The following is a 14,036-nucleotide window of genomic DNA, read 5'->3' as shown; positions in this document are numbered from 1 at the left end:
GAGGGTGTCTCCGCAGAGCGCCCTGGTCTGGCGAAGTGAGCACTGGGCCTGGCAGCTGGGCCAAGCGGAGCGGCGGCAGCGGAGGCAGCGGTAGCGGCTGTGGGAAGCTGAGGCGGCGGCGGCGACAGCGGCTCCCCTCTCCTCCGAGAGCCGGCCCGGGGGCGGGGCAGGGGGCGGAGACGCCGGGAAAGAGTGGCGGGGGTGAAACTGGGCGGGCGGAACCCCGGGGTTCCTTGGAGGCAGGGAGTGGCGAAGGTCTTAGAGACAGGCGGAGCCGAGGCAAGGCCGCATGTCTCGGGGTTCAGAGGAGGAGGGACAAGGAGGCGACTCCACTGAATGGAACTCTGGATGGGGGGAGAGGTTGGGCTTAGATAGATGGAATGGCGGATGCCCCGAGAATGGAGAAAGGGACCCTATTGCCCGGGATGGAGGACAGAACTGGATGAGGAAGGTGGGGGGAATAACTGAAGAGATAGCGGTGGTGGTGAAGTCTAGCCTGGGGTGAAATCCGGCCTCCTTAATGTCTCTGCTTTTGTGTGAGACAAACTGTCAGTCCCTGGTCTCCATACCTCTCTCCTTTACACGTTTTTTCAGCAAATATATTACCCCCATCCCTATTGACTCCTGAGAGAAAAGACCATAAGAACTGGCGGGAGATGGATGCCAGACGCTGCACCGGAGTGGGAGGGGTGCTGGCCACAGATTTGGAAAGTGGAGAGGCCAGAATGGAACGACCTGTGCCAGGGATGGGGCGGGAGGAGGGTAGGAGGAAGAGGAGGAACCGGCGAGGAGGCCTTCTAGAACGGGCTCTTCAGGCCCAAATCGCTCAGCGGCCTGTCTCCCAGGTGAGGGGAGAGCAGTCCCCTCCACATCCCGCTGGCCAACAGAAGCACATTCGAGGTTAGTAGGAACAGCGTCTTTAATGGGCCCCGCCTCCCACGCCGGCTAAGCCGCCCCCCTTGCGTGCAGCCTTGGCCTCTTCCACAGCGGCGCGCAGGGCGAGGGCAGGGTCCCTGCGAAGCAGGGCCAACGCCCCGAGCAGCGAAGCGGCGCCGTCCCCCGCACGGAGCTTTTGGCCACTCAGAAAATAGTGGGGCAGCGTCCCAGCCTCGAGCACCCGGCCCAGCTCATCCAGCAGCCCGAGGCAGCAGGCGCCCGCATTCTCGGGTCGCGCCAGATAGAGCGCGGGCAGCCGCTCGCACGCCCAGTAGAGCAACGTCCGCAGGAGGTAGGGCGCCGCGACCCTAGTCCCGGCCACCAGCGGGCGCAGCAGCGCCTGGGCCGCCGCGTGCGCTTGTAGCAGGGGAACGGGTATGCGCGTCTTGAGCGCCAGCTCTTGGCGGGCGAAGCAGAGCTGCCAGCCGGGGGCGTCCGGCCGCTCTGTGCCGCCGCCGCCGGGCACCAGGTAGAAGGAAGACGACTCCGAGGCCAGCGGGCCGGCCCACGAGTGGCTCCGAGCCCCCTGGGGCCAGCCGGCCACGGACACCACGGGGATCAAGTCGAAAAGCAAGAGGCGGCGCGGGGGCCCGGGCGTAGCCACGAGGATGGTGGTGACCCCCGCGTGGCGGGCTGCGTGGACCAAGCGCGGGGCACCCGGGACCGGAAACAGGGACTCAGCGACCGCCGCCAGTGAAGCAAAGAACCAGGCAGCCACCTGGGCGGGGCACAATGTGGGCCATGCCTCCGGAGCCTCCGACGGCTGTGGCACTGGGCTAACTTCGGCTGCTTTGGTGACGTCACCATTCGTTTTTTTCAGTGGTGAGGGAAAGTCAACATCGGTTACGTCTTGTTGAGGCAACTCTGGCACTGAAACATTACTAGGTGAGTTTTCCAAAGACTCGTGTGCCTCAGGCTCAGTGACGTCACCGTGTAGCTGGTCCACGGAGATTTGCGGATCCTTGGGAGTTTCTTTGCTTTGGGCTGGGTGGATCGAATCACGTCCTCCTGGGACTGGGGGTCCTAGGCAATCCTGCCATGCCTCCCGGACCGAGGTTCCGCGTACCTGCTCTGGGAGGAAGAGCCATGCGTAACAGGATTTCACGTCCGGTTGCAGCTCCTGCCCAGTGCCATCTAGCGAAAGCACGGGCACCAGGAGTGTGAAGCCGGCGTCGTAGTGAGGTCCCCGAGCGTAGGGACCTAGAGGCGCAGGCCCCAGATCCAGGGAGCCCTCGCGAATCCCGCCACGAAGCAGCAAGAGCTCTGCCTGAGGAGGAAAGCGAGGGTCCCGGCGGTGAACGAGACCTAAGGAAAGAGAAGGGATCGTAAAGGCGTGATCCAGAGCCGGGGCGGGGTGAGGCGGAGCTGAGAGCTGCAAGTTCCCGAAGGCTGGGAGGGTTACTTACCAAGCAAAGAGAAAACAAAGTCCTTGGCCTGGAGGAGATCTGGTCCTGGCTTGGGACCTTCACTCCAGCTCGCCTGCACACCCAGCTCCTGGATCAGCTGGGTTAGTTCTTGCAGCTGCGCCCCAGAGCAGAAGTCGATGTCCGTGAGCGGCCGGGCTGGGGCTGGGGGCGGTGGGCCCCACCAGGGAGCACTCCCCCAGACCGCGGAAGCCATATGGCTCTGTCGTTTGGGGGCTAGGAAATACACAGACGGGAGGAAGCCCAGACGGGCCGTACCTTTTGTTGCGGAAAACTGGCCCCCGTTCTTTTCTCTTCCAGAGGCCAAGAGGGTTCCCAAGACACAGTCCGCCAATGGGTCTGCAGACGAAGGGCCCTAAATTTAGTCTTGAAAGAGAACAAATAAATACCTCCTCCGTCCTTGCCCTTTTCTCATATGCTGGTCCCCGCCCCCATGGAACGGTTCACCTGACTCAGCAGGTAGAAAGTAGCTGTTTGGCCCCTCCTAAGTAATGCAATAGCCTCCTTCGCTGCCCCTTGTCTACGCCCCCTTACCTCTTTTTCAGAAGAGGCTAGTGGCTTGCGGCTTCCCTCTTAGGGTTAGCTACAAAGGCTGGGAAGAGAATGGATAGGAAGATTCAACAGGTAACTTCTTCCTGCTGCCTGCAAGGTCACGCCCCTAAATTATAACCACGCCCCTTTCTGGAGACTGTCGGGGTGGTTCCTGACCAGCCCGGCCTCCAGTCAGAGTTCAGTCACTCCTTTCGCTCTGCAGAGATCTCGCGGCTATCCTGGGAGTTGTAGTTTGTCTTCAAAGCTACCAGGGCGTTGGGGCCACGCCCCCACATCCTTTCCTGTTCCGTTGAAGTAGTGCCTGATGGAAGTTGTAGTTTCTTTGGAGATAAACTATTCTGTGTCTTTATGATAAACTATTCTGTGTCTTTACAAGGCCAGGTGAACCGCACAAACACTCCTTGGGGTTAGAACAGAGGCCTAATAGGATGGATCTGAATAGCAAACAATAATGACGGACATACACTAGGGCATGCGGAGAAATAGGGGACTCTACATCTCACTTGGGAGTAGAGGAGCCCTGGTCATTTAAATCTAGAAGGGTTCTTGCATGCAATTATAACTTCATTTTAGAGATGAGACTGCAAGCCTAGAAAGGTTGCACATGACTTGTCCAAGGTCAGAGCTGAGCCACAGAGGTGTTGGAAATGGGCTCTCCGGCTGGGACGTATCTCCTCGGAATCGGCGGTGGTAACGTTAGACAAGAACACACTGATAGTGTGCATGTAGTGACCCAGGGATGGACATCTGACTCAGGGAAGGGACATATTAGTGTTGCCCACCTCAGACACACAAATGGTGGCAGGGAAAACACTTTGGAATCTCGCAGCTTATGTGTGTATACAGAAGAGTTATCAGGACTGAAAATCAAGTCCAGAGGAAACTCCAGCTGGGCTAGGGCAGGGCAATGAAAAATTATCAGGGGAAGGAAATGGCTTTCAGCAACCAGTGCTATCATGGACACAGCTTAAGTCCAGGATGAACCTAGGACTCAGAATAATAGGACAGAAAGATAGGACACCAGAGACACGCTCACAGATTAGACCAATGCATACTGGACCAGGATTTTTAACATTCCTTTTTCCCAGGGGTCTGTCTCCACAGTGAACTAGGCCTAAGTCCATGGGCAAGAAAATTAAGTGGAGACACCTCGAAAAATTGAGAGGCCTATGAAGGAGGGGACCCTCAGAATCCAGGGCTCAATTTGGGGAGCCTAAAACACAAGGTTTCCTAGTCACTGACAAAGAGAGGTCTTCTCCCTCAGTAACCAAGAGCCCCAAACACAGCCCAGAACGGGGGAGGCAAGTTTCCATACATCTGGTCGTGACCCAAGAGACCAGATGAGGAAAACTGAAGCCTGGGCTCTTTCTCACAGTCTGGGGAAATCAGGCATTGGCTGTCCATCCCCACATCTTACCTCTTCCCCAGAGGGTGGCTTCTGAGCCACCCTTAAAAGAACTAAGTTCTCTAGGCTCTGGGGGAGCTTTAAGATGCCGGGGGTGGGTGACAGGGAAAGGAAAATTGCTCTAAACTCTAAAGCACTGCTCTCCAATAGCATTTTCCATGATGATGCAAATGTTCTAAATCTGTGCCGTCCAGTGCAGTAGCCACTAGCTCCATGTGGCTACTGAGCCCTTAGAAGGTCATGACACTGAGGAACAGAATTTTTTTTTTGGCCAAGCCGTGAAGCTTGCGGGGTCTGAGTTCCCCGACCAGGGATTGAACCCCAGCCACAGCAGTGAAAGCGCCAAGTCCCAACACCTGGACCACCAGGGAACAGAACTGGATGCCAGGGAAATTCTGTTCCCTGAGGAAGAGAATTTTTAACTTAATTTTTAACAGAATTAATTTTCCTTAATTTTAACTAATTTACATTCTAATACGCATTTGGCCAGTGGCTACTGTAATTGACGATGCAGCTCTAGGGCCTTGGGGATAACGGATTTAGCTAGACAGCGATGGAAGGAAAGCAGGGATAGTTTAGGTTCTCATCAGGCCCTGTGGGATGGGGCTGGGGTGGATGTCCTCAAATAACCACAGAACACTTCTCTTGTCTCTTTATTCCTCATGCATATCTGTCCCCCTTTTTTCTAAGTTGCTCATCACACACTGATATCCCCACTCCTTGATGGTCTCCGGTGAGTTGTTGGATGTCTCTCGGTGAAGGCGCCTGGGAGACAGAGCTTCGCACTTGTCCCTGCCTGCTCTGAACCGTCTCTGGCGGGCGTCAAAGACCACATGCCCTAGCCAGGTGCCTGACCCAGGACAGTAGGGCTTCCAGCTGGTTTTGGGAGGCGTAGACATCTGGCGATAGTTCTGGCAGGCTGGAGGAACTGTATCCATGGGCTGGTACACCCAGTCTTGGCTGCCTGCTCGCCGGGAGGGTGATTGCAGCTCAATCAGTACAGGTACCTCTGAGAAGGTTAGCAGGTCATTGTAGGCCACCTGAGCCTTGGGAGAGCAGGAGTTCTGACTGGGTGGGACAGAAGTCCATGGTATGTGCTGCCCTGCATCCTCCTTTCGACGAACTGCCTCAGATATAAATGACTTTCGGGTTTGATGTGGGCCCAAAACTTGGACAGAGTCAGTTCCTAGAGGGTTCCTGTGGAGGCCAGGATTTGGGATAAGGCATGAGTTGTTATGGAGGCCTGATCTCTTGGATAAGCCAGAGTCTTCAGTAAGGTCTGGACCCTTATGGGGGCCAGGATCTCGATTAATTCCTGAGTGCTGTGTAAGCTAGGGTCATGGGTATGTTCTGAGCCCCTGTAAATTCCAGCATCTTGGGTAAGGCCTGGAAGCTTGTGGAGGCCTGGATCTTGAGCAAGGCCTGGGTTCTTGGGGGAGGGCTGGGTTTGGGGTAAGGCTTGGGTTTCTGGAAACTCTGCAGACTTTGGAAGGGCCTGGGGTCCTTGGGAGGACAGAGCCTTGGTTGAGGCCTGGACTCTTATGAAGTCCAGGGGGTTGGGCCTGGCTTGGGGTTTGGAAAGTAGTGGATAACTGGGGAGGGATGGGGCCCTGGGAAGAGAGGACAGACTGAGGAGACTTGGAGGTTGGGGGAAAGGTGGGGGGTTGTATTAAGGTGGAGGGCTTCTGGTGGTTGCTGTGTTGATGAAGGACCCATGATCTGGGAGAAACAAGAGGCAGATAAAGAGTGCATGGTGGAGGCATGGTGCATGGTGAGCTCTGGGCACTGGTTCGAGAATGGAAGCAAGGTTGAGAAGGTGCAGCATCCTTGGAGTACAGGAATGTGGGGTAGACTGGAGTCTGGGGGTCCGTGTTTCTCTTCTCAGACCTGCAAGGAAGGAAGCCGCAGTAAGGGAAGGTCTTGGACTGTACAAATTTGTCTTTGGAATCATTTGAGGTCTTCCCTTCCATATTCCCCAACTCCAGGTAACCCAGTATGGATCCTGTGGAGGGCTTAGCACTGTCCCCATTACATTGCTTGAGTGTTCAGCTGTACCAGAGCTCACCAGACCATGCCCCTCTTGGGGCCTGGAGAGGGTACCCAAGTCCTTTCTGGAATACCCAGAGTTCTGAGGGGGACACACATGGAATAAGTTCTGCTTTATCCTGCGGTCATCATAGACCACATGGCCGGAGGAGAGGCCTTGGCTGAAGGCAGACAAGGTAGAGGGAATAGAATCTAGGATGGGGGTAGGGGTGGTGGAAGGGACTGGAGTGGTCGTCAGGGCCATGACCAGCGCTAGGACAGAGGTTGTGTCAGAAGTTGGGACAGGGGCTGGTGTAGGGGCTAGGGCAGGAGTAGTAGCAGGGGCAGAAGTTGGGGGAGGGACTGGGGCAGCAGTTGGGGGAGGGACCAGAGTGCTGGCATGGGTATAGGTCAGATGAGCAAGGGTCAGGGTGCAGAGAAAAGTGTGGCCCAGGGACTGGGCTGAGGCATGTGAGGGGGCCTGGGCTTGGGCCTGGGCTGGGGTATGGGATGAGGTATGCTCAGGGCCCTGGACCTGGGCAGGGCTGTGCTCAGAGGTGAGGGCTGGGGAGGGGGTCTGGGCCTGGGGGGTGGTGTGCTCAGGGGGGTGGAATGTGGAGCAAGTCTGGGCCTGAGGTGGGGCGTGCTCAGTGGGGTGGGTGGAGGAGAAGGTCTGGGCTTTGGCAGGAGTGTTCCCAGTGGGGTGCACTAGGGAGAAGGCCTGGGCCTGGGCGGAAGTGTGCTCATGGGCGTGGCCTCGGGAGCAGGTCTCAGACTTGGGGGTGGGTGTGCTCAGTGGGGTGGGCTGAGGAGAAGGTCTGGGCCTTGGCAGGAGCATGCGCAGGGGGCTGAACTGGGGGGCGGGTCTGGGCCCGGGCTGGGGCCTGGGCTGGGTCAGAGTCTGGGGTCTTAGTCTTGCTCTCTTGGGGCAGGCGGAGTGGAACCACGTCCACCTTGCTCATCCTGCGGAGCTTGGAAGATGTCTCTTACCTGGAGTAAAAGTTGGCTTGGGACTTTAAGGCTGTGACCGGAGAGGCTTCCCCAGCTCCCACTACCCACTCCTTCCACAGTCCCCATGGAGCCTCCCTGGAAGCCCCAGTCCGTCCACACTGAGGCGGCATCCAGCAGCACTTAGAAGCCTTCTCATCTTTTGTGTCTGGTATCCAGGAGTCAAGGTGGTTTGGGTGCCCGAGCAGGAAGCTTGGGCGATGGCGGAAGCGGGAAGAATCTCTTGAGCACAGGTTCTTGGGATCCAGGGAGCAGCGCCTGCGCATGCGATGGCTGCCTACACAGCTGGCTTGCTTGTCTGTGGGGAAAGGCGAGATGGGTCAGGGCCTGGCTTCCTGAGGGGCTGAGAATCAAGGCAGGGGTAGAAGAAAGGGGACAGGCCCACATCCCCTGAACCCACGCCGGCGCCCACTCACCTTTGTGGAAAATACGATTGAAAAGTGCCCGCAAGAATCTCTTCAGATGCCTCCAGAGCTGAGGGAAGAAGGGGAGGGGGGAGGCCGGGAGCAGGGTGAGCCCTGAAATCCAACCCTTGTCCGGCCACACCCCAGCAGCCCTCCCAACCTCAGCCCCTTCAAGACCCCAGGGCTCCCCCAACCCCGCTGCCCAGATCCTGCCCTGACCATAGTCACCACGTTCATCCCCACGTTGAGCAAGATGAAGCTGACCGGGATCAGAAGAATTGAGTCTCCTAGCTCCTGGCGTGTCCTGGGGATGGTGCCAGAGCATGGCTCGGCTCGGCAGAGGGCTCGCTCACCCATGGCCGGGGGTCCAAGGACTGCCTGGGTCCCCTGGCCTCCATATAGTCACTGGGAGCCAGACTGGGTCATAATGGGGCAGGTGGTGAGGTCACAGTGAGGGAGGGGGACGAAAAGGAGGGCCCAGGGTGGCATTCCCCTGGTAACCAGGGTCAGGTAAGCTGAGCCTGGACAGTCAAACAGGGCCCGTAGGCCGGCACACATCCCCTCGAGCGGTCATTCATTCGCTCACCGCCCGCTGACTCACTTGTTCGAATGACACATTCCGTCTCTTGGCCCCTCTTGAGACTAGGAAGACCTTGGCCTCAGAGCCCTGCGGAAGGCCTGGCTGGAGTCCAGAGCCTCAGCCTTCTTCATGCCCTTCACTGGGCCTGGAGCTGGACCTGCCCAGATGTGGAACCTCCCAGTTTGGAAGCAGCTTCTTGTATGAGGCTCTTTGGGGACAGGGAGAGCTGAGACACAGAGGAGGTGCCCAGAGACCAGGGGTTTGGAGTCTGCAGCTGCAGATGTACTTAGTGCATGGTATAGGACCAGGAGGGGCCTGCTGGCAGAACTGTGGCCACTAAACCAAGGGGACCCTCAGGCCAAGAAGGGGACACTGGCTTCTTATTGCAGGAAGCCAAGCGCAGGGACCCAGGCTGGCAGAAGGAGTGGTGCTTCCAAGCCACAGACCACCAATGTTTCCTGGACTCTGGCGCTCTTTATTCCTCTCTCCATGCCCTGCCGCCCCCCGCCCCTGCCCCCATTTGCTGCTGGTCAGTTCGTTTTCCCAGTCTGGCTCACGTGCAGAGAGGGCCTGGAGGCCGAGGTGGAAGGTAGCAGCGAGTTGGCCCGCGTTTGGCTCTCCTGCACTTGCCGCTTCAGCTCCAGGCTGTCATACACCTGGTAGTTGGCATTGCCCCCCGGGTTCCGGCTGAGTGGCATGAAGGTGGGTGGGGGTGGAGGGTGCTCGGTAGCCTGGACGTCGGGCAGGGGCTGGGAGGGGCGGAGGAGCAGCGCTGAGCTGGGAGCCGGGGCCCGCTGGTCCGAGGCCTCGGCCAGCACCGTGAGGGAGGCGGATGTGGCCAGAGGGCGCCGCACGGGCAGCGTCTCAGCCCATTCGGCCGCCCGGCACCGCACCTCGTGGGGATCCTGGGAGTAATTCAAGTGTCCCGTGAAGGGGTGCGGGCTGCGGTTGGGCTGGCTGTGAGCACAGCTGGGGAGGCTCCGTCCATGGGCCGGGGAGGAGTTGCGCTGCCAGGCTTCGGGCCGGCAGCCCCGAGGCACCAGAGTGGATGGAGGCTCAGAGCCCTCCAGACCACGCCGCCGTTGATCCCAGGAGTCATACGGCAGCTGGCCCCTTGAGGGGTAAGTGCTGTGCCCCCCAGGGACCCACGAGGGGTTAGGGGGCAGCCGTCGGAGAGGTGGTGGAGACGAGGTCCACTGGTCAGCCTCCACGTTGCCCCAGATGCGGGATGGTGAGCAGGGGGCCCCGAAGGACTGCAGCCTTAGCTCGGACTTGGCCTCCACATGCTTGGCTATGCGGCGCAGCTCGGGCGACAGGTAGAGACAGGGTGGTGGCAGGCTGGCCAGGATCCCACCCTGACGGCCCCAGAGGCCCACGTTGGAAGGCAGGCCCATCTGCTGGTAGAGCCCTCCCCAGCAGCCGCACGGGTACTTGGGTTGTGGGAAGGAAAGGTCATCTTCCTCCTCCAGGTAGGAGTCCGGGTCCTCCCGATCAAAGGAGGGCATCGGCCGCAGCTGTGACATCCCGTGGCTGCGATGCGGCCTACGGAAGCCTGAGCGGCTGTAGGGGAATTGTCTGCGGTTCTTCGGCCTCCGCTGGTGGCTGCAGGGGCGGCGGCTGCAGCTGCGGCTACGGTTGCGGAGATGATGGTAGGAGGACAGGGAGTAGCAAGCGGGCCGGGCCATCTTCACTTCCACAGGGTCCAGGATGCAGTGGATGTGGACATCTTGGGCCTTGGCTGGAGGATGTTTGGGGGAACTTTCACAAGCCTGCGAGATTTCATCTGGGGGAGGCGAGAGTCCGTGAGGGCAGGGCAACTGTCAGAAGAGTTCAGGGTTGGGAACCTGGGGGCCTGGGTTTCTAGGGCCCTGGGAGTGGCGGGGGCGGGGTACCCCCTACCTGTCTTCCGTACTTACTTTTCTGATTAATCCAACAGATGGTCTTGTCTAAGGCATTCTGGAGCCCATGCCATACCTGGGTGGGGTGGGGTGGGGTGGGTGAAAATGAAGGCCAGGCTCTCCACCCTCACCCCCCGTTCCCGCCAAGACCGTTCCTGCAGACGGAGGTGCAGGCTGCAGCTGGTTCCCACCCTCAGCCCTCTTCACCCCTACTGGTGGTCCCCAACCATCGCTGACCATAGTTGCCATGCTGATCCCAGTGCTGACAAGGCCCAGCAGCAGGAGCAGGAAGTCCTCCGCGTTCTGGGTACTTTCTTGGTATTGATGGCAGCACCTCAGGTTGTCATACCAGAGCCGGTTTTCCACGGTGGGGGGGTCCTAGGGCCATCTGGGCCGCGGGCCGCGCCCCCCCCCCCCACCGGCCCTGACCCACAGTGCAGTCATGCCAGGACTTGCGGACACCCACCAACAGGTGAGGGAGCATGCATAATGAGGCACGTTGCAGGGAGTCACAATGCCGAGGTGGCCAATCTTTCATCCACTCAGCTGGCCCTTTATGTGGCCATCTCTGCCCTCGGCTCCCACTACATGGAGCCTAGTCCCCAGAGTTCAGTCTGCCCTTCTGTCTCCACGGGGCCTTGCTTAACTTGATTTGCAAGCATGGTTGCTACAGATGAGAGACAGTCTTCATAGGGCCTGAATCATGCATAAAGGATTTCCTCCATTTCATTGTTCGAGACATTATAGCAGGTTATGTAGCCTGTTGTTATTCTCCACCCACGCCTGCTTGGGGCCAGCAGCGAGGGTGACTAGATGGATGAGTGACAGTAAGAGTCCCCTCTGGGGTCGCCCCACTGCACCATCCCCTCCTTGTCCTGCCCATTTCCCTGTCATAACCACTCTAGTACCCACCGTACCCACCCCTTCCTGGCCGGGGGTTGCAGCCTTAGGTGTTGGTGGTCACTGAGCCCACTGGCCCCTTCGCTTCAGAGCAAGGGTTTGCCACCTTTGCCAGAGACCACCCCCAACCATGGTTTCTCTCCTTCCTAACCAACTGCCCTCCCACTGAGCCAACCCTCCGAGTTGAAAAACGGTTAGCTGCTGTCTTGAGAAAACCACATGAAATTCACAAAGCACAAAATAGATGTAATTGTGATATGACAAAAGGAATCTACTATTATAAACAGGGTTCATTGCTGGGGTCTGTGAAAGTGGTACCTGGGGAACCTCAAGTCATTTTGTTTGTACAATGAACATCTCAACAGATATAGAGGAACAGGGAATTCCCGGGAGGTCCAGCGATTAGGACTCCACGCTTTCATTGATGAGGGCCCCGGTTCAATCTCTGGTTGGGGAACTAAGATCCTGCAAACCACACTGCATGGCCAAAAAGAAAAAAAAGAAAGAAAGAAATAGAAAGAGCCAGTGGGCATTTTCCATCAAGACTCCAAACACGTAGCAGGTGCTCAATATAGACCCACTTAATGGAATCAGCTTAAAATGATCGATAACGTTAGTCAAATGAAAATGAACAGAGAAGCAGGGTGATTCATAAAAGGCCCATCTGTTCACATTCCAGGACCCCATCTGGTATGGAAGGTGAGGTCTAGGCCCTTCGACCTGGCTCCTTGTTCCCAGGTTGTGTGTGTGTGTGTGATCCCAAGTGTCTAGAAGTAGGTAGGGCCTGGGTTTCCCTGCTGTCCAGTGGATGCAATATCCCGATGAGTTTACATGGGAAACTGAGGAAGGTGGGAGGAGACTCTGATGGGCCAGTAGCAATGGGAATCTACCTGTGGGAGCAGGGATGGAGCGTCTGAGGCCATGAAGTTGATCCTTGGTGTCCATGTGACCATGAATAAGTCACTTGGCGTCTCTGAGCCTCAGTCTCATTTGTGACATGGAAGTGCTAATCAGAGGAGTGAGGGCACACAGGGCTGTGTGGACGCAGCCCTTGAGAGTGTCCTCAATATTTTATCCTCCGCTCCAAGCCTTCTCGAGTATACAGGAGCTTTGGGTTCTGACTGGGGAACTGTGAGGGCCTGGGTACCCTCACTCTCAGCCATCCCTCCCCAAAGGAACCAGGGCTTCAGAGGGACCACACCTCACCTGTAGTTACAGCCTAAACCAGGGCTCTGGTAGGAGCCGGACCTCTGAGAGACTGAGGCCAGTACTGCCTGGGGATCTGGAATGGGATTTGGGGGGCTTCCCTGGGCACTAGAGAACAGAGTAGAGGCAGGTGGGAGCCTTGGAACCAAGAAGGGCCTGGGGAAGGGCTGAGGACAGGGCCTGGTGAGGCCAAGAGGTTGATGAGGGTCCTCAGGGCTCTCTAGGCCCTGTTGCCAAGGAGATCATTTCCTTAGCAACCAGGCTTCTGGGTGTTGTGTGGGCCCTGGCACCCCCCCACACCACCACAAACCACCTCCTCTCTTCTTTTTATTCTTCTTCCAGTCACCTCTTTGTCAGGGAATGGTATACCCAGGCCTTTCCCATCCCCTCAGCCGTGCTGGATCCAGAGACCGGGGGGTAACAGTGGGACAGGGCCTCCACCTCCCTGGTCAGCTCCCACAGCTGCCGCCTCACGTCTCTGGCATTATAGGCTATGCGCCCTGAGGAGTGGCGCCGGGGGATGTCTGCGACGTGGGCTGGGCCCAGGATGGGTGGCTGGGCTGGCGGGCACTGCTCCTGTTCTGCCTGGGGCACCCCCCAACGGTTCTTGTGTCTCAGGGCCTGAGGGCTGTGGGGCGGGGGTTCACAGGGTACGCGTAGGCCTCTAGGCCCAGCTCTGACTGCCTCTCTTTTGAGCGGCCTTCCCTCTGCAGTTTGCTGGAAGCGGATGGTCTGGGTAGGTGGCTCCACGGCATCCTGGGCCCAGGGAGTCCAGAACCCCTGGATGGACTGAAAGCCTTCCCAGTCCTTGGGGCAATTCCAGTTGTGGGGGCAGATTGTTGTGTGCTGAAGTGGGGGCTTCTCGTCATCGCTGTCAGTTGTCAGGGGCCCAGGCTATGGGGTGGTGGGCGCGGCGTGCTGAAGAGTCTCGACGGCGATGGCGGCGAGTGGGTGGGGGGAACACGGCCATTTTCACAGGGTCCATGGTGCACCGCAGGCCAACTGCAGGGGCGCTCTGCTTCGGGGGCTGGGTCTGCTTCCCAGGTGAGCATAACTTAGAAGCCTCTGTGGATCAGGGACACGTCAGAGGCTGGTGGGGAGCCTGGCTTCTCCAGGGTTGGAGAGGCAGGGTGCAGGAAGAGAAGCTGCATAGTTATGGTGTCTGAGCAGGGAGAGCGGGAGGGGAAGGGGCCCACTTAATGTCAGGGCTAGAACACCTGGTTTCTGTCTTTCCTATTCCCCAACCTCCCCATCCTCCACTTACCTTTCTCACAAATAACTCGAAACACTTGGTGTAAGAAGCTACGGAGTCTGCGCCAGAGCTAGGTGGGGGAGGACACAGTGACTCCAGGCAGGCCCCCGCCACCCGGCCTGCCCCCCAGCCATCCTGCTAGCACCCTCCCACCCGGCCCCACCCTGACCAGTGTCACCATATTGATGCCAATGTTAACGCAGATGATGAGGCCCAGCTGCGACAGGATGGAGTTGCCCAGGTCCTGGCAGTTGTTGGTGCTGGGGCTGTGACACGAGGCCCACCCGGGCTGGGGCCACTCAGCCGTGGCCATGGGGGTCCCTAGGCCCCCAACCTACTGTGCCCACAGTACCATCGGCCGCCTTCCTGTCCCAGAGACTCCTGGGGGTAAGCAGGTCACAGTGATGTGGGGCTCTCCCTCAAAATGTGCCAAGAGGGAGAGTCCT

The 14,036-nt window shown here is 58.4% G+C and overlaps 4 protein-coding genes across 4 annotated transcripts; all 4 read right to left on the bottom strand.

Moving 5' to 3' along the window:
* Positions 1-915: 915 nt before the first annotated feature.
* Positions 916-2,743, bottom strand: TMEM102 (transmembrane protein 102). The gene is made up of 2 exons (XM_059996470.1): positions 2,343-2,743; positions 916-2,241 (listed from the first exon to the last, which is right to left on the bottom strand). The coding sequence occupies exons 1-2, from the start codon at positions 2,554-2,556 to the stop codon at positions 920-922; spliced, it is 1,536 nt and encodes a 511-aa protein (XP_059852453.1). The 5' UTR covers positions 2,557-2,743; the 3' UTR covers positions 916-919.
* A 2,271-nt stretch (positions 2,744-5,014) lies between these two features.
* SPEM3 (SPEM family member 3) lies at positions 5,015-8,111 on the bottom strand. Its single transcript, XM_059996649.1, is given in 8 exon segments — positions 5,015-5,050; positions 5,052-5,638; positions 5,641-5,752; positions 5,754-6,358; positions 6,361-7,069; positions 7,119-7,648; positions 7,767-7,824; positions 7,974-8,111. Coding segments are annotated over 8 exon segments (2,775 nt in total).
* A 753-nt stretch (positions 8,112-8,864) lies between these two features.
* On the bottom strand, positions 8,865-10,676 carry SPEM2 (SPEM family member 2). The gene is made up of 4 exons (XM_059996648.1): positions 10,662-10,676; positions 10,470-10,610; positions 10,251-10,308; positions 8,865-10,117 (listed from the first exon to the last, which is right to left on the bottom strand). Exons 1-4 carry the CDS (start codon positions 10,674-10,676, stop codon positions 8,865-8,867), a joined length of 1,467 nt encoding a protein of 488 aa, XP_059852631.1.
* Positions 10,677-12,680: 2,004 nt separating this feature from the next.
* SPEM1 (spermatid maturation 1) lies at positions 12,681-13,903 on the bottom strand. Its single transcript, XM_059998051.2, is given in 6 exon segments — positions 12,681-12,982; positions 12,985-13,022; positions 13,024-13,215; positions 13,217-13,403; positions 13,603-13,660; positions 13,760-13,903. Coding segments are annotated over 6 exon segments (921 nt in total).
* Positions 13,904-14,036: the final 133 nt, after the last annotated feature.

Source organism: Delphinus delphis, chromosome 19 (genome assembly GCF_949987515.2).
Source record: "Delphinus delphis chromosome 19, mDelDel1.2, whole genome shotgun sequence".
Taxonomy (NCBI): Eukaryota; Metazoa; Chordata; class Mammalia; order Artiodactyla; family Delphinidae; genus Delphinus; species Delphinus delphis.
Note: the sequence above shows the minus strand (reverse complement) of the source record. Positions and strands in the feature narration are given on the sequence as shown.

What these genes read in the sequence shown, in the direction of transcription:
- TMEM102 (XM_059996470.1), bottom strand. Translation starts at nt 2,556, where the DNA reads ATGGCTTCCGCGGTCTGGGGGAGTGCTCCCTGGTGGGGCCCACCGCCC. An exon ending in CTTTGTTTTCTCTTTGCTTG is followed by an intron (nt 2,242 to 2,342) that starts GTAAGTAACCCT and finishes CTCTTTCCTTAG; the next exon opens with GTCTCGTTCACCGCCGGGAC.
- SPEM2 (XM_059996648.1), bottom strand. An exon ending in GGATCAGCATGGCAACTATG is followed by an intron (nt 10,309 to 10,469) that starts GTCAGCGATGGT and finishes CACCCCACCCAG; the next exon opens with GTATGGCATGGGCTCCAGAA. An exon ending in CTGTTGGATTAATCAGAAAA is followed by an intron (nt 10,118 to 10,250) that starts GTAAGTACGGAA and finishes CGCCTCCCCCAG; the next exon opens with ATGAAATCTCGCAGGCTTGT.